Source organism: Oncorhynchus masou, chromosome 13 (assembly GCF_036934945.1).
Source record: "Oncorhynchus masou masou isolate Uvic2021 chromosome 13, UVic_Omas_1.1, whole genome shotgun sequence".
In the NCBI taxonomy this organism is placed as follows: domain Eukaryota; kingdom Metazoa; phylum Chordata; class Actinopteri; order Salmoniformes; family Salmonidae; genus Oncorhynchus; species Oncorhynchus masou.
Window position 1 is genome coordinate 53,995,096 of NC_088224.1, and position 22,310 is coordinate 54,017,405.

Sequence of the window (22,310 nt, forward strand, 5' to 3'; positions counted from 1 at the left end):
CCTCCCGTTTCATAAGAGACACCTCACAGGACTGGGCTGCTGGTTTCTGTGTACTATAATAGCTAGGTGTGTGTGTGTGTGTGTGTGTGTGTGTGTGTGTGTGTGTGTGTGTGTGTGTAAAATATGCCAGATGTTGTTGTGGGGGGAGGCCAGAGGGAGGAGCTTATTTTGGAAGTGGGTTGCTTTTTCAGCTCCTACTTGGAGCAGACATTTGCTGACAATTTACTGAAATGCCAGCCCCTTGTGTTACACCTTAGTAGCTTTGGTTATCAGCGCAAGCCTTTGGGGCTGATATTCAGGAGTCTCAGCCATGTACTTAGGCTGACAGTTTGTGGCCTTCAGATTGCAGGCCTGAATAAGCGAGTTAACGCTCTGTGTCGGCTTTGCTGTGTGGAGAAGGTACTATCTGTATATACATGTCCTTTGAAATGGTTGAATCCTTCTCAACTGTAAAGTGATTTGTGGATTCAAATAAAGTATTTAAAGTGTGTGTGTGTGTGTCTGTAGAGGATATTGGTCAAGTTATTACTATAAATGATTAATTTATGTTGTTATAAATCGGGGCACCAGTCCGTTATTGGACAAAAATGACCTTTTTAAGAAGATCTGACCCATGATGTATCTTAACAATTGCACAATAAGAACAAAATGTGAACAGTAGTACAAATGGATTTATCTGCAGGTATATCGGAGGAGCCTAATATCAGACTCATGAATTTGTACCGTTTTCTAGAGTGTTTTGTATCAGAGAAACAGCAGGTAAAATACAAAAGCTGAATAATAAAAATAGTAAGATTGAAGGATGATAATGGCAGATGATACATGGGGGGAAAAATGTGAATTCAATAGGTTGTTTACCGGCAAAGTGTGAGAGGATAATACTGTCAATTTGCATAGAGCAACATTTACATACTCAAGACTATACTTAATTAACAGGTCAAGCAGGTGCATACCGCGAAAGAGTATGGTCTGTGAATTGTGAATGGAGGAAGCAACTTAAAAGGGCAAGTAGTAGTTCGGTTATAATTTTAAAGTTACCTAAAGAACTACATATTACACATCATGCCAATGCTGGGGAGAGAAAGGGACATTTGCTGTATAGTTGCACTCAATTGATGGAATGGGGGTCTTTGGTCAGATGACAGTGCTGCCGCACTAACTCCTAGCTTAGCTAACATTAGCCACCTAGCTAACATTAGCATTAGCCACCCAGCTAACGTTGGCAACAACAGATTGGAATTTGTAAAATATCATACATTTAGCAAATTTGTAATACATCATACAAATTGTAATTCGTAACATACAGTATCACACAAAATGGATGATGGATGTCCATAAATGAATACATATCATACTGATGGTAGTGTCTCGAATTTATGGTAACAATGTTACGTCTACCCCTGAGTCCAGGTTGGATATGTTGGTCCATTGTTGAATAAGTAGGCCTGTTTTCTTAGGCTTGCCAAGTTCTGTGGTCAAGAGGAGGTATATGAATCTGGACTTTTATTCCCTTGTTGTATACTGGAGGAAAAATGATTCCAGCTTGGGCTCTTCCGGTTTGTGTAGAATATGTCATATAGCCCTGGATCCAGATAGCAGGCTGATTGGCGCCATATCCTGGCCCTGCTGGTCAAGATTGGCACTATTGGTACTAGATGTGGGCATATCTGTATTTGCACTCTGGTGTGTGTGTGTATCTGTGTTGTCACGCTTGTGTGTGTGTGTGTGTGTGTGTGTGTGTCATCAGTTTTTCCACTCCTCTCCCACTCCTGTCCTGCTGGTTTACAGAGCATGTTCTGGTATGCAGCAGCCACGTCAGGAATGTAAACCTGTGTGCCTTTCCATGTCCTACTCTCCATGACGAAGTTCAGACAGAGCAGTGCCTCATACTTCCTTCCACCGCTAACCACGAGTCAGCGAAAAAAGGCGCGTTCACTGAACAAGAACACATAAATAGCATTCCTCTCTGTTTGAGTCAGGTTGTTGAGTAGACTAAATTAGCTGCATTAGCTAATTAAGTGAAAGGTAAACAAATAAAATGAAATATAGTTAGCTCTCTCTGCTGCTTCTCCTGCATTTTTGAACAAATAAATTTGCTCAAAACTGTTAAACTATTGCCTTTCTCTCTCTTTGACTCAAGTACATACCACACATTACGCACTGCAGTGCTAGCTATCTGTTGCTTATGCTTTCAGTACAAGATTCATTCTCTGATCCTTTGATTGGGTGGACAGCATGTCAGTTCATGCTGCAAGAGCTCTGATATGTTGGAAGACGTCCTCCAGAAGTTGTCATAATTACTGTGTAAGTCTATGGAAGGGGGTGAGAACCACGAGCCTCCTTGGTTTTGTACTGATGCCAATGTACCCAGAGGAGGACGGAAGCTAGCTGTCCTCCGGATACACCATGGTGATACCCTATAGAGTGCTGTTGATCCTACTGTAGACCTTCATTGCAAAATAGTGTGTTTCAATCAGTTATTTGGTAACGTGAATATATTTAGTATGGTTTTATCTTAAAATTATAACTAAGGTTTCACAATTTTTATTTTTATTTTTATGAAATTCACTGAGTAGGATGGTCCTTTCCTTCCTCAGAGGAGGAGCCTCCACTGCATTACAGTTAAAATCACATACTTAGGGTTAATATTACTACAACTTTATGTTAAGCTAGTGGTGAATAATTTGGTGTCCTACACATCTAGTCTCTGTTGCTCAATTCCAGGGTTTCTCTCTGAAACTTGGGCCAACAGTCTGGCTATTAGGAGGCCCGGGCCTGTTTCTTCCTGTGTGTGTGTGTGTGTGTGTGTGTGTGTGTGTGTGTGTGTGTGTGTGTGTGTGTGTGTGGTAAGGCTGAATGTGAGGACGCAGGGGAATACTGCACTCAGGGTTGTGACACAAACACTCTCTTCTAGCGAACATTCTGACTTCCTGTCTTCCAGAGAGTATTGGGCCTTGTGTCTAGGTGTAGTTAGTAGGTTTGGATTTCTGCGATTCTGCAGTCCTCTCCCAGTTTGCAACAACCGGTCACTCTCACACTTCCGCATCGGATTAATGGCATTAACAATAGGCAATATTCCTACCACCACCCTCCTCTCTGTTTTTCATTTTACTGTTGAAATCGGAAGTTTACATACTTAGGTTGGAGTCATTAAATCTAATTTTTCAACCACTCCACAAATTTCTCTTCAACAAACTATAGTTTTGGTAAGTCGGTTAGGGCATCTACTTTGTTCATGACACAAGTAAGTTTTCCAACAATTGTTTACAGACAGATTATTTCACTTGTAATTCACTGTATCACAATTCTAGAGGGACAGAAGTTTACATACACTAAGTTGACTTTGCCTTTTAAACTGCTTGGACAATTCCAGAAAATTATGTCATGGCTTTAGAAGCTTCTGATAGGCTAATTGACATCATTTGAGTCAATTGGAGGTGTACCTGTGGATGTATTTCAAGGCCAACCTTCAAACTCAGGGCCTCTTTGCTTGACGTCACAGGAAAATCAGAAAAGAAATCAGCCAAGAATTGTAGACCTCCACAAGTCTGGTTCATCCTTGCGAGCAATTTCCAAATGCCTGAAGGTACCACGTTCATCTGTACAAACAATAGTACGTAAGTATAAACACCATGGGACCACGCAGCCATCATAACACTCAGGAAGGAGACGCATTCTGTCCCCAAGAGATAAACGTACTTTGGTGTGAAAAGTGCAAATCAATAGATACTTTTGTATCTATATCCACAGTAAAACGAGTCCTATATTGATATAACCTGAAAGGCCACTCAGCAAGGACGAACCCTCTGTACCAAAACTGCCATAAAAAAGCCAGACTACGGTTTGCAACTGCACATGGGGACAAAGATCGTACTTTTTGTCTGATGAAACAAATATTGAACTGTTTGGCCATAATGACCATCGTTATGTTTGGAGGAAAAAGGGGGATGCTTGCAAGCTGAAGAACACCATCCCAACCGTGAAGCACAGGGGTGGCAGCATCATGTTGTGGGGGTGCTTTGCTACAGGAGGGACTGGTGCACTTCACACAATAGATGGCATAATGAGACAGGAAAATTATGTGGATAAATTGAAGCAACATCTCGAGACATCAGCCAGGAAGTTAAAGCTTGGTTGCAAATGGGTCTTCCAAATGGACAATGACACCAAGCATACTTCCAAAGTTGTGGCAAATTGGATTAAGAACAACAAAGTGAAGGAATTGGAGTGGCCATCACAAGCCCTGATCTCAATCCTATAGAAAATTTGTGGGCAGAACTGAAAAAGCGGGTGGGAGCAAGGAGGCCTACAAACCTGATTCAGTTACACCAGCTCTGTCAGGAGGAATGGGCCACAATTCACCCAACTTATTGTGGGAAGCTTGTAGAAGGCTACCCAAAACGTTTGACCCAAGTTAAACAATTTAAAGGCAATGCTACCAAATACTAATTGAGTGTATGTAAACTTCTGACCCACTGTGAATGTGATGAAAGAAATAAAAGCTGAAATAAATCATTCTCTCTACTATTATTCTGACATTTCACATTCTTAAAATAAAGTGGTGATCCTAACTGACCCAAGACAGGGATTTTTTACTAGGATTAAATGTCAGAAATGGTGAAAAACTGAGTTTAAATGTATTTGGCTAAGGTGTATGTAACCGTCCGACTTCACCTCTGTCATTCTCTCTCTCTATAAACTCTGACGTCACTGGCTTGTGCTGTCACTCTTACCCTGCGGTGTTGATTTGGGGGCAAAGGGAGGACAGGAATAGAAGACATTCCTGTCGTCTGTTTCATCCCTTCGTCACAGTGACCTCACGGGGTTAAGAATAGCCCATGCCCCGCTAACCCACAACGAGAAAGGAGAAATTCCAGCTACGAGCCAAGCTGTTGTCAGGTGCTAATGAGGCTGCACGCTGACGTCTTTTACACCCCAGTCGCTACGGCAATGCCTCATTAAACACTTGTCCCTATTTCAGTGGCAGCATGGTTCTCTTTCATGTCCTCTGTTAGGCCCCGTTCTAAACATGTCCCTGAACAGGGAGGGTTCTAACTCCCCACAGGACTTTCCCACTATGGAGGACTTTCCACGCCCTGTCTGGAGATACTCACACTCCCAGTGATGGGGTTTGGCATTGGTGCTGTGTACTGTACAGTGTGTTCAGCTGAAAAACGAGACATGGCTGTCTAAACAATGGCTGTTTGAGGAGGGTGTATGTTCCTCTTACCTTTAGAAGAACAGGAGGACAAGGCTATCGTGAGAACTCTTCTGTTTCTGACTCTGTCGTAAAGCCATGTATGGCTATTGAAATATTGTACTGATGAGCCTTGTTCACAACACAGTTATGTTATCGATAAAAGTAACTTTTTGGATAGTTGCATAGTATTTAGGTAGAGGGAGGATAAAAGTGGTATTTTTGTGACCCTGCTATCATAGATTATGTATGAAAATGTCATCACTTTGGCGATCTAAAGGCTGTCAGAATAGCTGGAGGGGTACACGTTAGAGGTCGACCGATTTTATTATTTTTCAACGCCGATACCGGTATTTGGAGGACCAAAAAAAGCCGATAACGATTAATCGAACTATTTTTATTTATTCATTTGTAATAATGACAATAACAACAATACTGAATGAACACTTATTTTAACTTGATATAATACATCAATAAAATCAATTTAGCTTCAAATAATGAAACATGTTCAATTTGGTTTAAATAATGCAAAAACAAAGTGTTGGAGAAGAAAGTAAAAGTGCAATATGTGCCGTGTAAAAAAGCTACCATTTGAGTTCCTTGCTCAGAACATGAGAACATATGAAAGTTGGTGGTTCCTTTTAACATGAGACTTCAATATTCCGAGGTAAGAGGTTTTAGGTTGTAGTTAATATAGTATTTATAGGACTATTTCTCTCTATACCATTTGTATTTCATATACCTTTGACTATCGGATGTTCTTATAGGCACTATAGTATTGCCAGTGTAACATTATAGCTTCCATCCCTCTCCTCGCCCCTACCTGGGCTCAAACCAGGAACACATCGACAACAGCCACACTCGAAGCAGCATTACCCTCTGCAAGGGGAATAACTACTCCAAGTCTCAGAGCGAGTGATGTTTTGAAACGCTATTAGCGCGCACCCCACTAACTAGATAGCCATTTCACATGGGTTACACCAGCCATTAGGCTGATAGGCTTGAAGGCATGAACAGCGCTGTGCTTGCGAAGAGCTGCTGACAAAACGCACGAAAGTGCTGTTTGAATGAATGCTTACGAGCCTGCTGCTGCCTACCATCTCTCAGTCAGACTGCTCTATCAAATCATAGACTTAATTATAACATAACAACGCAGAAATACGAGCCTTTGGTCATTAATATGGTCGAACCCGGAAACTATCATTTCGAAAACAAAACGTTTATTATTTCAGTGAAATACGGAACCGTTCGGTATTTTATCTAACGGGTGGCATCCCTAAGTCTAAATATTCTTGTTACATTGCACAACCTTCAATGTTATGTCATAATTACGTAAAATTCTGGCAAATTAGTTCGCAATGAGCTAGCCAGCCCAAACTGTTGCATATACCCGGAAGTGACACAATTTCACCTGGTTAATATTGCCTGCTCACCTGGATTTCTTTTAGCTAAATATGCAGGTTTAAAATATATATACTTCTGGGTATTGATTTTAAGAAAGGCATTGGTGTTTATGGTTAGGTACAGTCGTCCAACGATTGAGCTTTTTTCGCTAATGCGCTTTCGTTGAAATCAACCTCCAGCGCTGCATCGATTATATGCAACACAGGACACGCTAGATAAACTAGTAATATCATCAACCATGCATAGTTATAACTAGTGATTATGATTGATTGATTTTTTTTTATCAAATAAAATAAGATTTCCAAAATTAAAACCACTTGAATCTGATTTCCTGGTGTTTTTAAGTGTTTTATGTCCAAAAAAGAAAAATCTGGAAAAAATAATAATAAAAATAATTTGCTCAGAAAACTTGGGGGCCCACATAAAACCACCTGCGAGCTAAATTCAGCCCGCGGTTCACCAGTTGGGGAACCATGCCAAAGACAGTCCCTCTCTCTTGCTTTCTCTCTGTCTGTGATGTCATAGACAAGGTTGCTCTTTCTGTGAGGTCCTAAACACAGTCCTTTCTGTTGCTGTGAGGCCATGGTGTAAGCACTGTAGAATGCTATGAATGCTCTAAATGAGAGTTTTTCCTAGGAGAGGTCAACATAAAAAAAACTCACATGTCTAATCCCTCTCAGGGCACCTCTTTAATAATGTCGGGGAGTTGTGGTTTTGCCCCGCATCATGTTGTTGTTTCCTGTTACGGCTTTGTGTTTTACTGAGTGAACCCACATGAAAAAATACTATAGAATACTACAGTACTTTCTATAGAATTCTGTAGTAAACTGTAGTATACTGTAGAATACTATACTACATACTGTAGTATCCCTCAATTGTGTACTACTTACTAAAGAATGTTGTAGTATATTGTAGAATACTATAAGAAATGCTAAGGTAGTATCCAAAAAAACACTGTAGTAAATACTACAGCAATGTCCGCAAAAACGCTACACTTTAAAAAAAAAACTGTAGTAAACACTACAGTATTTAATTTGAGTATACCCTGTGCATCCCCCTCCCCCATTTCCTGATTTATTGCCACCCATATGTGAGAAACCTTACAGTATAGACAACATACTGTGTTCCCTATAGGTTATAGAAAAGAGAAGAAGCTCTGAAAAATGTGCCCTTTTAACATTTCTCCAGTAGGTTTCCTCAAGGAGAAAGCCTCCACTTCTATGTCAAAGATAATAAAACAGAAACACTATAGTAAATACACGCCTCATTTCCCTGTTGTTTTCCAACACATTTTCATCATATCCTATTCTACTATATGATCACATGCCAGTGATATGTCTGGTCAATCCAAGACAGGAGCGAAAGTAAAACGATTGAGGGTTTGATTAAATCCGTAGCACGTTGTAGCTCAATTTACATTTAAATGTAAATGTTCCCACATTAGCGGAGTTTGCATTCACTGTAAAAACTGCACACTTGGCTCAATCGGAAATTACCTTTTCATTTCAATCGAGCGATCACACGGATTGAATCTAATCAAACCCATAGCCTCAAGAGAGAAAGAGAAAGAGATGGAGAGAAAATATGTCAGGAGAAGCCGGGCCAGAATCAGGACAAGGAGCTCTCTGCCAGAGGCTACTGAATACAGCCTGGATGATCACAACAGATGACCACGAGGTCAGGTGATAGCACTGTTAAAAGAAACAAGGAAGCAAATAAACAAACAAACTGATCGAGAGCAGCGATGTGGAGAGGGCTGCTTATGAAGCATGACGTCATTTGGTCTGAATAGAATATATTGTTCTCTGAGCTCCCATTTCAAAATCAAAGAGACTTCTCCATGACACCCAGCCTATTCATTTGTTTGTACTGTGTGTGTGTGTGTGTACCCTTGACTTCACTATGTTTGTTTTGAGTGCTGACGTTTTTATATTTTCGATGTGTGTTTATTTCAATTACTTCGGTTTGGACAATCTACCCTCTGCCCAAGATAAAGATTCTAAACTCAGCAAAAAAAGAAACGTCCTCTCACTGTCAACTGCGTTTATTTTCAGCAAACTTAACATGTGTAAACGTTTGTATGAACATAACAGGATTCAACAACTGAGACATAAACTGAACAAGTTCCACAGACATGTGACCTCTCAGAAATTGAATAATGTGTCCCTGAACAAAGGGTGGGGGGGGGGTCAAAATCAAAAGTAACAGTCAGTAGCTGGTGTTGCCACCAGCTACACTAAGTACTGCAGTGCATCTCCTCCTCATGGACTGCACCAGATTTGCCAGTTCTTGCTTTGAGATGTTACCCCACTCTTCCACCAAGGCACCTGCAAGTTCCCGGACATTTCTGGGGGATTGACCTTCACCCTCCCATCTACCAGGTCCCAGATGTGCTCAATGAGATTGAGATCCGGGCTCTTCGTTGGCCATGGCAGAACACATTCCTGTCTTGTCGGAAATCACGCACAGAACAAGCAGTATGGCTGGCGGCTTTGTCATGCTGGAGGGTCATGTCAGGATGAGCCTGCAGGAAGGGTACCACATGAGGGAGGAGGATGTCTTCCCTGTAATGCACAGTGTTGAGATTGCCTGCAATGACAACAAGCTCAGTCCGATGATGCCGTGACACACTGCCCCAGACCATGACGTACCCTCGACCTCCAAATCGATCCCGCTCCAGAGTACAGGCCTCGGTGTAACGCTCATTCCTTCGACGATAAACGCAAATCCGACCGTCACCCCTGGTGAGACAAAACCACGACTTGTCAGTGAAGACTTTGTCAGTCCTGTCTGGTCCAGCGATGGTGGGTTTGTGCCCATAGGCAAAGTTGTTGCCGGCGATGTCTGGTGAGAATCTGCCTTACAATAGGCCTACAAGCCCTCAGTCCAGCCTCTCTCAGCCTATTGCGGACAGTCTGAGCACTGATGGAGGTATTGTGCGTTCCTGGTGTAACTCGGGCAGTTGTTGTTGCCATCCTGTACCTGTCCCGCAGGTGTGATGTTCGGGTGTACTGATCCCGTGCAGGTGTTGTTACATGTGGTCTGCCACTGCGCGGACGATCAGCTGTCCGCCCTGTCTCTCTGTAGCGCTGTCTTCGGCATCTCACTGTACAGACATTGCAATTTATTGCCCTGGCCACATCTGCAGTCCTCATGCCTCCTTGAAGCATGCCATTAGGCACATTCACGCAGATGAGCTGGGACCCTGGGCATTCTCCTTTTTGTGTTTTTCAGAGTCAGTAGAAAGGCCTCTTTAGTGTCCTAAGTTTTCATAACTGTGACCTTAATTGCCATCTGTAAGCTGTTAGTGTCTTAACGACCGTTCCACAGGTGCATGTTCCTTAATTGTTTATGGTTCATTGAACAAGCATGGGAAACAGTCTGTTTAGGATAGGGGGCAGCATTTTCACTTTTGGATGAAATGCGTGCCCAGAGTAAACTGCCTCCTACTCAGTCCCAGATGCTATTATATGCATATTATTATTAGTATTGGATAGAAAACACTCTTGGGTTTCTAAAACTGTTTCAATGATGTCTATTAGTATAACAGAACTCATATGGCAGTGGAAAACCTGAGAAAAGTCCAACCAGGAAGTGGGAAATATGAGGTTTGTAGTTTTTCAATGCTTGGCCTACCGAATACACCGTTTCTATGGGGTGAAGTTGGACTTCCTAAGGCTTCCACTAGATGTCAACTGTCTTTAGAAACTTGTTTCAGGCTTCTGCTATAAAGGAGGGGAGAATGGGAGCTGAATGAGTCATGGGTCTGGCAGAGTGTCTCAGGCTCGTGATGCGCGGTCCCGACAGAGTTAGCTCTCCTTCCAGTGCTTTTCTACAGGCAATGGAATTCTCCGGTTGGAACATTATTGAAGTTTTATGTTAAAAATATCCTAAAGATTGATTCCATACATCGTTTGACATGTTTCTACGACCTGTAACGGAACTTTTCAATTTTTTTCTGGATGTAGTGCTCACGCCTCGTGAAAATGGATTACTGGGCTGAGCACGCTAACAACAAGTGGCTATTTGGACATAAATTATGGACTTTATGGAACTTTATGGAACAAATCAGTCATTTATTGTCGAACTGTGATTCCTGGGAGTTTATTCTGATGAAGATCATCAAAGGTAAGTGAATATTTCTAATGTTATTTCTAACTTCTGTTGACTCCATGGCGGATATTTTTTTGGCTGGATTGGGCTCTGAGCGCCGTACTCAGATTATGCTTTTTCCTTAAAAAAAATTTAAAATCTGACACAGCGGTTGCATTAAGGAGAGTCTATCTTTAATTCTGTGAATAACACTATCTTTTCTCAATGTTTATTGTGAGTATTTCTGGGATTTTATGTGGCTATCTGCAAAATCACTGGATTTTTTAAAATCAAAACATTACTGCACATAACGCCCCAATGTAAACTGAGATTTTTGGATATAAATATGCACATTATCGAACAAAACATACCTGTATTGTGTAACATGATGTCCTATGAGTGTCATCTGATGAAGATCATCAAAGCTTAGTGATTAATTGTATCTATATTTCTGCTTTTTGTGACTCCTATCTTTGGCTGGAAAAACGGCCGGGTGTTTTTGTGACTTGGCTCTGACCTAACATAATCATATGTTGTGCTTTTGCTGTAAAGCCTTTTTGAAATCGGACACGATGGGTAGATTAACAAGAAGTTTATCTTTCATTTGATGTATTGGACTTAATGTGTGAAAGTTCCATATTTCCCCAAAAATGTTTTGAATTTCGCACACATTCTGCCTTTTCAGCAGAATGTTGTCGAGGGGTTCCACTAGCGGAATGCCTGCGCTAGAAAGGTTAAACCCTTTACAATGAAGATCTGTGAAGTTATTTGGATTTTTACGAATTATCTTTGAAAGACAGGGTCCTGAGAAAGGGATGTTTCTTTTTTTTGCTGAGTTTAGTTGTTATTGACAGCGTCAACATGGTGGACACCTGGAGAAAGGGAGAGTGTGCAGTCTGTAGGACATTTTCTGATGAGGGCTGGCTGCTATAAGGACTGCTATAGGGTCATCTCTCTCCCTTCTACTCTTTGTGTGACTCAAAACATAGTCCAGTCAGTGAGAATAGAATGAGAGAGAATAGATCCTGTACAATTGATATATTTGATCTCACGTTAATAGATCTCAACTTTTTGTTGTTGAGTGCTCTAACTCCTTTCTACCTCAAATTAGTCCTTTTGGAAGTTTTTCTTGGTAAGCCCTTCCCTTGTTCGAGATCTGTTTGTGCTTTTTGCGTACTCATTGTCAAGCATGACAATCCATATGGCGTTGGCAAAAGAGCAGAAACAGACTAGTACCCAGGCTAGAATGAATAGCCCACCGACAGAAATCCTGGAGAATTTGATCATCTAACATCAAACCCAGCAGCAGCAGAGCCCCTCCAACCACTAGCCAATCCAGAACAGAACTCCCTCCCCTCAGTCACAGCCAACAGCAACATGACTTCATCTGCTAATAGAGGGAATGAACCCACCTCGCTGGTGGATACATTTCTCCCCATGTTTGTTGGACTTCTGAACGACGGGGCGGGAAGGGGTCAGACGGCTGGAGGTGACAAACGTGGCAATGGCATCACTGCTTATTAGCGACAACCTGAGGTACTTTGTCGAGATTGACTGGGGTTAGAATGAGTGGTTGGATAGATTTTTAAAGCCCTGACGGGTTTTTACCTTGGGCTGGGCAACTCTTCCTAACTTATTCTGAAGCAGTGGATGATGGGGATGGAAAGAGCAGTGAGAGAGGAGGCAGAATTGAGAGAGTGGAGGAACCAGGAAAGAGGGGAGTTGAGAGAGAGAGAGTAGGGCAGGAGAAAGTAGGAAGGGGGAGGAAAAACAAAGGAGGAATATGGCAGGATAGAGAGTGGGAATGGGTGGGGAGGAGGACCTCCATAATTGATCAGTCAGTCATAATGAAGGCATTGGCCCGAGGAGGGAGCAGGAGGGAAACCTGATCCTTGGCAACACAAAGACGCTGGCTAGAGACACACTATCTCCAGGCAAACGAACTCAATCTGCCAACAAGATATGATTGCACCCGCTCCCATTGTCTGAATACATACTGCACAAACGCACCTGTGCAAATAAATAGTCACACAGTCTCCATGCATTTAGATATAGACTGCTTAGAAGCCTAGTACACTATGCCGCCCATGCGCTATGCTAACCCAGATACCGGGAAAGAGAGGATGTCTTGTTACCCACACCACAAGTCGCTCCACTTAAAAGTAGAAGAGCCAGGCCAATGAAAAGGGAGGTTTGGTTATGTCATCTAGCCGAGGTGTCAGACTGTTAATGCATTCAACAATACTACATCGTTGCCTAGGTTAAGTTTGGCCCAACCCAAATTGGCTAAAAACACTGGCTGGGTGTGGCGTACTGGGACAGTGTGGCAGTGTGTTGTGATTAGGGCCCACCACTGTGGTTTGGGACGATGGACATTATAACCTTGAGTAGGTCTGTGGTGACAGCGTTCTGGTCTGGCCCTATAGCAGGTTTGGGTGTGATGTTGACGAACAGAGTTGGAAAGTTAGTGTGGGAGCAGTAAGGATGGGGGGTTCCTTTGTGGTTCTGGGTATTGGGACAGGCCTGGTCTGGAGTGGGTCTCACTGTGTGTGTTGTTGACTCCTGTTCGGGCAGCATAGTAGCATGACCCAGCTGGGTGTGGTGGGCTAACAGGGTTGTGTTGTTTGGCAGGGAGTCAAGCAAAGCTCTTGGCCTTCCTCAGATGTGATGTTGTTGATTCCCCACTGGGAGAAAGAAAGAGGGTGTGTTTGGTGAGCAGCAGAGACATAAACAGAGGGACTGTGGGAGTGTGTGCAATGTGTACAGGCAGGGAGTGTGTAGTGTTTTTACAGCTTGTTCTTTTGTTATTATATATAGACATTTTATATACATGGCATTATTAGTAAAAACATAAATAACAATCTTTGCATGAATGAAGTAATCTGTCATCAAGGCAAAGGGTGGCTACTTTGATCAATCTCAAACATAAAATATATTCTGATTTGTTTTTTATCGTCATTCCATGATTCCATATGTGTCATTTCATAGTTTTGATGTCTTCCCTGTTATTCTACAATGTAGAAAATAAAGAAATCCCCCCCCTTGAATGAGTAGGTGTGTCCAAACGTTTGACTGCTAATGTATATACTTCTATTACTGTTGATTGGTTGACTGGCTATCCAAATCTCCCAACAGTGCTATTTATTGGGTTAATTTGAACTTAATGTGATTTTTCAGCCATTCCTGAACCTGTGACCAGAAACAAGCTACATACTGTAGGGGCAATACCAGAATAAGTGATCTAATAATTCTCTCTTCCTAGCCAAAATCTGCAGAGCTCAGATCGTTGTGTGCCCCATATACATAACGTCTGTTTGAGGCAAGAAATCTGTATAATCATTTAAAATGAAAAAAAACAAACAACTTCAGTTCTGAATCAAATGTCGTTTTGCGCATGGAATCGGCACGTCGAGAATCTCTTTCCAACTATTTTGCAACCGCATTCAACATTTTGCGCCCCCCCCCCCCCCAACAGAAAGTTGCTAATTCTGGTCTTTGATAACGGGAAGAAAAAACAACTTCCCTATCTTCTCCCCCTTCCGCTTCCCTCTTCCTGTTAGTGTGTAGGGTCTGGCCAGATGGGCTGCAGGGTGGAATCATGGGAACAACCGGGGGGGGGGGCAACAGGAGAGGGAGAGAGATGGGGGTGGAACAGAGAAGGAGAGAGACAGATGCTGAATACCAAACCAGTCCCTTCCCCACTCTCTCCAGCCCTCCATTTGCATGACAAATGTCCCAAAACGGAGGGAGTGAAATTGATCGAGGGTGTACAGTAGGGGCTAGGCTGCGAGGAGTTTACACAATTTCATGCTAAATAATGGAAAGGCGTGCATGATTATATGCCACGTGCATTTGTTTGTCTCTGGTTGTCGAGGCGAGACACGTAACACACGAAACGCCTCCCAAGTGAAACGGTTGAATTGTTACCGAGGTCAACACGGTATATTGTAAAATGACAGGGAGAATTGTTCTTTTGAAATTCATGCTCGTTTCATCATGTGGAATATGGAATTGCATCATTCGAGTCCCGATTGCTTCCAGAAGTTGATGGGTTTATTTGATATTCTTCTCGTCAGTCTGGAAGTCGACAACAGGAGGGCCTTCCGGGTGAGGTGGCAGGGGGCGAGCGAGAGGTCGGGGCTGCTTTCTCTTGACCAGCTCCAGTGCTCTGTTAACAGTATGTACGTTCCAGCACGCAGGCCTTCTCTCCTAGTAAACGAGTAACGCTATCCCATAACCCCGTCATCCCTTTGACAGGCCTAGCAAACAAGTTGAACGTACCTGTGCCACGCCCCATATGGGAGAGGTCACCACCTCGCTGTTCTCGATGACCCAGATACACCGACTCCCTTACTAACATTAGCAGCATGCTGCATTTTATGCCGCCATCAAGCAATCCTATCTCATAGGCCCATATACTGTGCGTGCCAGCTGTTTTATACCCTGGGGATTCTTGTGGTGCTGGATGAAGTGGTCATGTCCCAGCCCTGTTGACCCGCACCCTGTAACATGTATAGTGCTGCTGACCTGAACCAGACTATACGAACTATTCAGGAGCACAGGGTTGTCCATACAAACCACTAGCCTCGCTTAGGTGGCATTGACTGACTCATTCGTAACTGCCAGGGCACTTTTGGAAGTCGTGTGTGTGTGTGCGTGTGTGCGTGTGTGTGTGTGTGTGTGAGAGACAGGGTTATAGTGTTACCCCTGTGACTTTTTCAATGTGTTCTGTCTGTTCCCTACTGAGCACCCCTGCCCATCCCCGTATGATATGGAGTTGTCTATTATCTATCCGGTTGCCTCGTCACTTTTCCCCTAGCTATATGTACAGTACATAGCTACCACAATGACCTCGTACCCCTGCACAACGACTCGGTCCTGGTACTCTCTGTATTTGAGCATGTTCATTTTTCATTCGTTATTCCTCGTGTCACTATTTCTATACATTTTATTTCTTTTATATTTATCTCTGGACAAAGTAAGCATTTCAACTGTTAGTCTACACCTGTTGCTTACGAAGCATGTGGCAAATAACATTAGATTTGATTGTTGCTTCTCAGTTCTGTGGCTCGGGGAAGGGTTATCTTAACACTGACCCCCAGTCAGCTGTGAATTTGATTTGACAGCTGCTCACTGAGAGACCTTCATTTTGCACTGTTGAGAATGAATCTTTTTCTAAACTCTCTGTCAGTACATTTTAACCGCTTGATATCTGAAATAGGATTCTGGATTATATACAGTGAGGTCTGAAATGATTGCCATAGCTCTAAGACACGCTCACCTCTCGCCGTTACCAATGACACGAGAGGTTAGCGTGTCCTAGAGATATGGTCTTTGACCCCCCTGAAACTTTCTCACTCATCATTGTTCACGATTCATTCAGGATTTTCTGTAATTATTGTAGTATCCACATGAATGTAAAGTGTATAGAAACATATTCTATTCTTATTTACACTAAAAGTGACTCCAAAATGACACATACATTATTCACCATTAAATTCTATTGGGCACAAAGTCATTTGAAAACAGTAGTCATACGATATAGCACAATATTTTAATTATTTATTTAATATAGTCATTATTACTCATCCTTATCAAGGGTGTCAATTATTTTGGAGCCCACTGTATGTGTTTGCCATGCGACCAGCATGGTTTTCTCAGAATAGTGAGTGTGTGTGTGAGAGCCACACACACACACACACACACACACACACACACACACACACACACACACACACACACACACACACACAACAGGAAACGGTTAATTACCCCCCTTCCCCCTAACTCACCACCCAGTTGCCAGGTGTGTATATGCATGTTTGCCTGCCTTTTGTGCCATCCTTAACGCTTCACTGAATAGAGTTTCCACTGGGGGGCACATCTGCAGCCTATCACTATGCACTATGCAAAAAAAAATCTGTTTGGTCAGCATTTATTTAACAACTTGGGTGTGACACCATATAGCAATTCCGTAGACTACACATGATATGTCTCTCACTCTCATATGCGTCAAGACGGTACATCAGTGTCTCCAAGATTACCTTGGTTTTTAGAGATGGTGAAATTATACAAAAAAAGAAGAAGATATGAATGAGGTATTAATCTATTCTTTCTGTCTGTCTGTTGTAGTTCCCAGAGTGTGGCTTCTATGGCATCTATGACAAGATCCTGCTATTTAAACATGACACAGGCACCAACAACATCCTGCAGCTGGTCAAGGCTCCCCAGGACATCCAGGAGGGAGACCTGGTGGAGGTGGTGCTCTCCGGTGGGTAGCAGTCTCTCATCCACTTCTGCTCTCTTTTCATCTGCCCGTCCCTCTTCTCCCTTACTCATCCTTTCATCCGCCCGTCCCCTTCTCCCTTACTCATCCTTTCATCCGCCCGTCCCCTTACTCATCCTTTCATCCGCCCGTCCCCTTCTCCCTTACTCATCCTTTCATCCGCCCGTCCCCTTACTCATCCTTTCATCCGCCCGTCCCCTTCTCCCTTACTCATCCTTTCATCCGCCCGTCCCCTTCTCCCTTACTCATCCTTTCATCCGCCCGTCCCCTTACTCATCCTTTCATCCGCCCGTCCCCTTCTCCCCTTACTCATCCTTTCATCCGCCCGTCCCTCTTCTCCCTTACTCATCCTTTCATCCGCCCGTCCCCTTCTCCCTTACTCATCCTTTCATCCGCCCATCCCCTTCTCCCTTACTCATCCTTTCATCCGCCCGTCCCCTTATCCCTTACTCATCCTTTCATCCGCCCGTCCCCTTATCCCTTACTCATCCTTTCATCCGCCCGTCCCCTTATCCCTTACTCATCCTTTCATCCGCCCGTCCCCTTCTCCCTTACTCATCCTTTCATCCGCCCGTCCCCTTATCCCTTACTCATCCTTTCATCCGCCCGTCCCCTTATCCCTTACTCATCCTTTCATCCGCCCGTCCCCTTATCCCTTACTCATCCTTTCATCCGCCCGTCCCCTTATCCCTTACTCATCCTTTCATCCGGCCGTCCCCTTATCCCTTACTCATCCTTTCATCCGCCCGTCCCCTTATCCTTTACTCATCCTTTCATCCGCCCGTCCCCTTCTCCCTTACTCATCCTTTCATCCGCCCGTCCCCTTATCCCTTACTCATCCTTTCATCCGCCCGTCCCTTTATCCCTTACTCATCCTTTCATCCGCCCGTCCCCTTCTCCCTTACTCATCCTTTCATCCGCCCGTCCCCTTATCCCTTACTCATCCTTTCATCCGCCCGTCCCCTTATCCCTTACTCATCCTTTCATCCGCCCGTCCCCTTCTCCCCTTACTCATCCTTTCATCCGCCCGTCCCCTTCTCCCTTACTCATCCTTTCATCCGCCCGTCCCCTTCTCCCCTTACTCATCCTTTCATCCGCCCGTCCCCTTCTCCCCTTACTCATCCTTTCATCCCCCGTCCCCTTCTCCCCTTACTCATCCTTTCATCCGCCCGTCCCCTTCTCCCTTACTCATCCTTTCATCCCCCCGTCCCCTTCTCCCCTTACTCATCCTTTCATCCGCCCGTCCCCTTCTCCCCTTACTCATCCTTTCATCCGCCCGTCCCCTTCTCCCTTACTCATCCTTTCATCCCCCCGTCCCCTTCTCCCCTTACTCATCCTTTCATCCGCCCGTCCCCTTCTCCCCTTACTCATCCTTTCATCCCCCCGTCCCCTTCTCCCCTTACTCATCCTTTCATCCCCCCGTCCCCTTCTCCCCTTACTCATCCTTTCATCCACCCATCCTCGTCTTCCTTCTCCCCTCCTCTTTTTTTCTCTCTGATCCCCTCGGCCTCTAATTCCTCCGAACCCCCTCTGTTCCTATCCCTTGTATCCTTATGGAACGCTAAGTAGAGCCACAGGGAACATGCATAACACCATGCACTCAACACCATATGTGTTTGGACAATTTGGCTCTGTACTCCAGCATTATGGATTTGGGCCAAGCACCGCGCTTTCATTTCTATCCGGAAAAAAAACAAATATGTATGAAAATACCCTCAAATGAAAGGTGACATTCTGTAATGTTGCCTCATATGAAACATGTGGTCTCCACTCCAAAAGGCTGAAGTACAAAACATATTCACAGACAGTATATCATTGCTAATGTGTTTGACAGGTTGATACCCAGGTTGATGCCCAGACTGACTGTTGTGCTCTCTGTTGTGTTGTCCGTCTGCAGCTGCGGCCACCTTCGAGGACTTCCAGATCCGGCCTCATGCCCTGAACGTCCACTCGTACCGCGCCCCGGCCTTCTGCGACCACTGTGGAGAGATGCTGTTTGGACTGGTCAGACAGGGCCTCAAATGTGACGGTATGAGAGAGATTGTGAGAGGAGGGGAGGAGGAGGGGGGCCTGTTCTGCTTGCCCGATAAGAACTTTGTCTGACGAAGGATATGGGTTTATATTTACATTAAGCGACTTACTAACTGCGAGTATTCATCTCAAGATAGCGAGGTGGGAAAACCACATCTCAGTATTCTTTCTCAAATACAGTAGCTATCAGCAAAGTAATTTCCCCTTCGTGTGTGAGCTCATCTCCCCATCTCCTCCCCCTTCCTCTCTCTCTCTCTCTCTCTCTCTCTCTCTCTCTCTCTCTCTCTCTCTCTCTCTCTCTCTCTCTCTCTCTCTCTCTCTCTCTCTCTCTCTCTCTCATATATATATCCATGTGTGTGTATATATATGTGTGTGTGTGTCTCTCTCTCTCTCTCTCTCTCTCATATATATATATATATATATGTGTGTGTGTGTCTCTCTCATATATATATATATATATATATATATATATATATATATGTGTGTGTGTGTCTCTCTCTCTCTCTCTCCCCCCCCCCCCTTGCAGGCTGTGGTCTGAACTACCACAAGCGCTGTGCCTTCAGCATCCCCAACAACTGCAGCGGCGCTCGAAAGCGGCGCCTGTCCACCACGTCTCTGACCAGTAGCCCGTCGCTGCGTCTGTCCACCAGCGAGTCCCTGAGCAGCGTGGGGACCAGCTCAGTCAGCACCTGCATGGAGGATGCCAGCCTGATCCGCTCTCACACCACCCAGACGCTCCCGAACTCCACCTGCACCGCGTCAGCGTCCCTGGGCCTGTCCAGCAGCGCCTCCATCACCAGACCCATGGCCCGCGCCAACACTCACATGGTGAGCCAACGCTCGCATTCCATTTCAATTCAATATATGCAGGAAGTCATGTGACGCGTCATTTACCCCCCCCCGTGGCTCTGTGCGGTAGTTAAGGGGAAAGCCAGCGCTCTGATTTACATAGGTAGAAATGCCACTGATAGATCTGTGTAAGTCTAGTTTCTTGGTCTCCTCGCGTCCCCTTCCAGCCGCGGACCCCCAGCGAGGCGCGGCGGTTCTACACGGGCCGGCCGGTGCACCTGGACAAGATCCTGATGAGCAAAGTGAAGGTGCCGCACACGTTCGCCGTGCACTCCTACACGCGCCCCACCGTGTGCCAGTACTGCAAGAGGCTGCTCCGGGGCCTCTTCCGACAAGGGCTGCAATGCAAAGGTTAGTGTGGGGGCCCCCTTTGGGTGTTTATCAAGAGGGTATAAACGTATTTGGAGTGCATATTGGGAGGAAGATGAACTGTCGCTGATTGTTCGCGTTGTGTCGTAGACTGCAAGTTCAACTGCCACAAGCGCTGTGCGTACAAGGTTCCCAACGACTGCCTGGGGGAGACCATAGGAGGTAAAGATGACAAAACACGTCTTTGTTGTGTCACGTTGTGTCATGATTTGTCATGTTGTGTCATGTTGTGTCATGTTTCATCGGGTTGTGTCACATTGTGTCATGTTGTACCATGATTTGTCATGTTGTGTCACATTGTGCCATGTTGTGTCATGTTGTGTCATGTTTCATCAGGTTGTGTCACGTTGTACCATGATTTGTCATGTTGTGTCACATTGTGCCATGTTGTGTCATGTTGTGTCATGTTTCATCAGGTTGTGTCACGTTGTACCATGATTTGTCCAGCCGCACTTGAGAGGACGTTGTCTACAGCAGGGAGGGTTAACTTTGATGGGGGGGTGTAACTCTGTCATGCGGGGCGGCAGTGGCTTGTGGGTCTGCGTACCCACGTACATAGCCCCCAATATTATATACAGTATTAGTACTTATATGGAGCACTAATATTATATAGTACTTACTTTGCGCATTTTATTTATTTTATCAGACAACGCAAGTGGTAAGTACAGCCTACGTACGTACTGGTGTAGTGGGGCGTTGTAATGGAAGGTGGTGTTACCCTGTTTTCTCTGTCTATTCTCTAGATCAATTTGTAGTCATGTGTGGCTGGCTCTGTCCTCCTCTCTCCTCCAGACATGTTGAGTCCCAGTGTGGACCACGAGGTGCCTATGGACTACAGCAGTGAGTATGGAGACTCAGACAAGTCTTCTCTGATGGATGATTCAGACGAGGCCTGCAGCATCCCTGGCTCTTTCTCCCCCGAGAGCAGCCAGGATGGGGTCGGCGGGGACCAGAGGTACGCGCGTACGCTCACACACACCAACGCCCACGCATCACACCCACCGACCACCTAACCCTGTCCCGCTTGTTCCTCAGCGCTAACATCCCGTTGATGAGGGTGGTTCAGTCCATGAGGCAGACCACCCGTCGCTCCAGCACATCCATCAAAGAGGGCTGGGTGGTGCACTACAGCAACAAGGACACACTGGTAATGCTACTGACTGACTGACTGACCGACTGACAATGTGAGACATTTTCTCTACCACACCAGATTCTATTCTCTATTCTCTCTATTCTCTCTATTCTCTCTACTCTCTCTCTCTCTCTCTCTCTCTCTCTCTCTCTCTCTCTCTCTCTCTCTCTCTCTCTCTCTCTCTCTCTCTCTCTCTCTCTCTCCTCTACCACACCAAATGTTACTTTTTTTTCTACTTCTTTTCTAAAACGTTCCTTTATTTTTTATTCTACTCTATTTTAAGGGTACCTAATTAACATGAACATATATTTTCTTACACATCCTGTTTTGTGTGCTTCTTCTTTTACCAGGTACTGCAGGAACGTCTACCAATGGCTATCCGATTAAACTCAACGATTTACGCTGGAATTGTGCGGCGACTAGTGTGGGCGGACTGGTTCTCCGACTTTAAATATGACTGATTTCAGCACCCAAGGAATAGCCCACAATTACACACCACATAGTTCTGTGTAATTGGGGGCTATTCTTTGGTTGCTAAAATCAGTCGTTTACATTTAAAAAATATATATATATTTTAAAAATTGTGACGTCAGAGCTCCAATCCGCCCACACTAGTCGCCGCTCAACACCATCATAAAACGTTGAAGTTGAGTTTAGTCAGCTAGCCAATCACATGCCCATCCTGTTGTGACAAATTACACTGGTCACTCAAAAAAAAGACGTAAAAAGTACAAATAGTGCTCACTTTAGATTAGGGACTGCAAAAAGACTTAACTAATGATTAGTAAATGGTTTATACATGTAATAATACATGTTGTAGTAATGATTAATACATGGTGAACACATACAAAGGCCGTAGAAAGCGTTTATTAGGTTCCCTTACAATAGTGTTTCCACTCCTTCTTCTTTTCTAGAACTTTCAGAGAAGCTTTCTCCTCCACCTTTGTCCT

General features: G+C 44.4%; 1 protein-coding gene across 1 annotated transcript in view; it reads left to right on the forward strand.

Annotated features, from left to right (window-relative positions):
* prkd2 (protein kinase D2) overlaps nucleotides 1-22,310 on the forward strand; it is a 47,503-nt gene that overhangs the window by 14,601 nt on the left and 10,592 nt on the right. Inside the window, exons 2-8 of the mRNA XM_064984292.1 lie at nucleotides 16,826-16,964; nucleotides 18,877-19,008; nucleotides 19,537-19,838; nucleotides 20,027-20,210; nucleotides 20,319-20,390; nucleotides 21,021-21,183; nucleotides 21,264-21,375. Coding sequence (XP_064840364.1) covers nucleotides 16,826-16,964; nucleotides 18,877-19,008; nucleotides 19,537-19,838; nucleotides 20,027-20,210; nucleotides 20,319-20,390; nucleotides 21,021-21,183; nucleotides 21,264-21,375 — 1,104 coding nt within the window. The remainder of the gene's footprint in view (nucleotides 1-16,825; nucleotides 16,965-18,876; nucleotides 19,009-19,536; nucleotides 19,839-20,026; nucleotides 20,211-20,318; nucleotides 20,391-21,020; nucleotides 21,184-21,263; nucleotides 21,376-22,310) is intronic.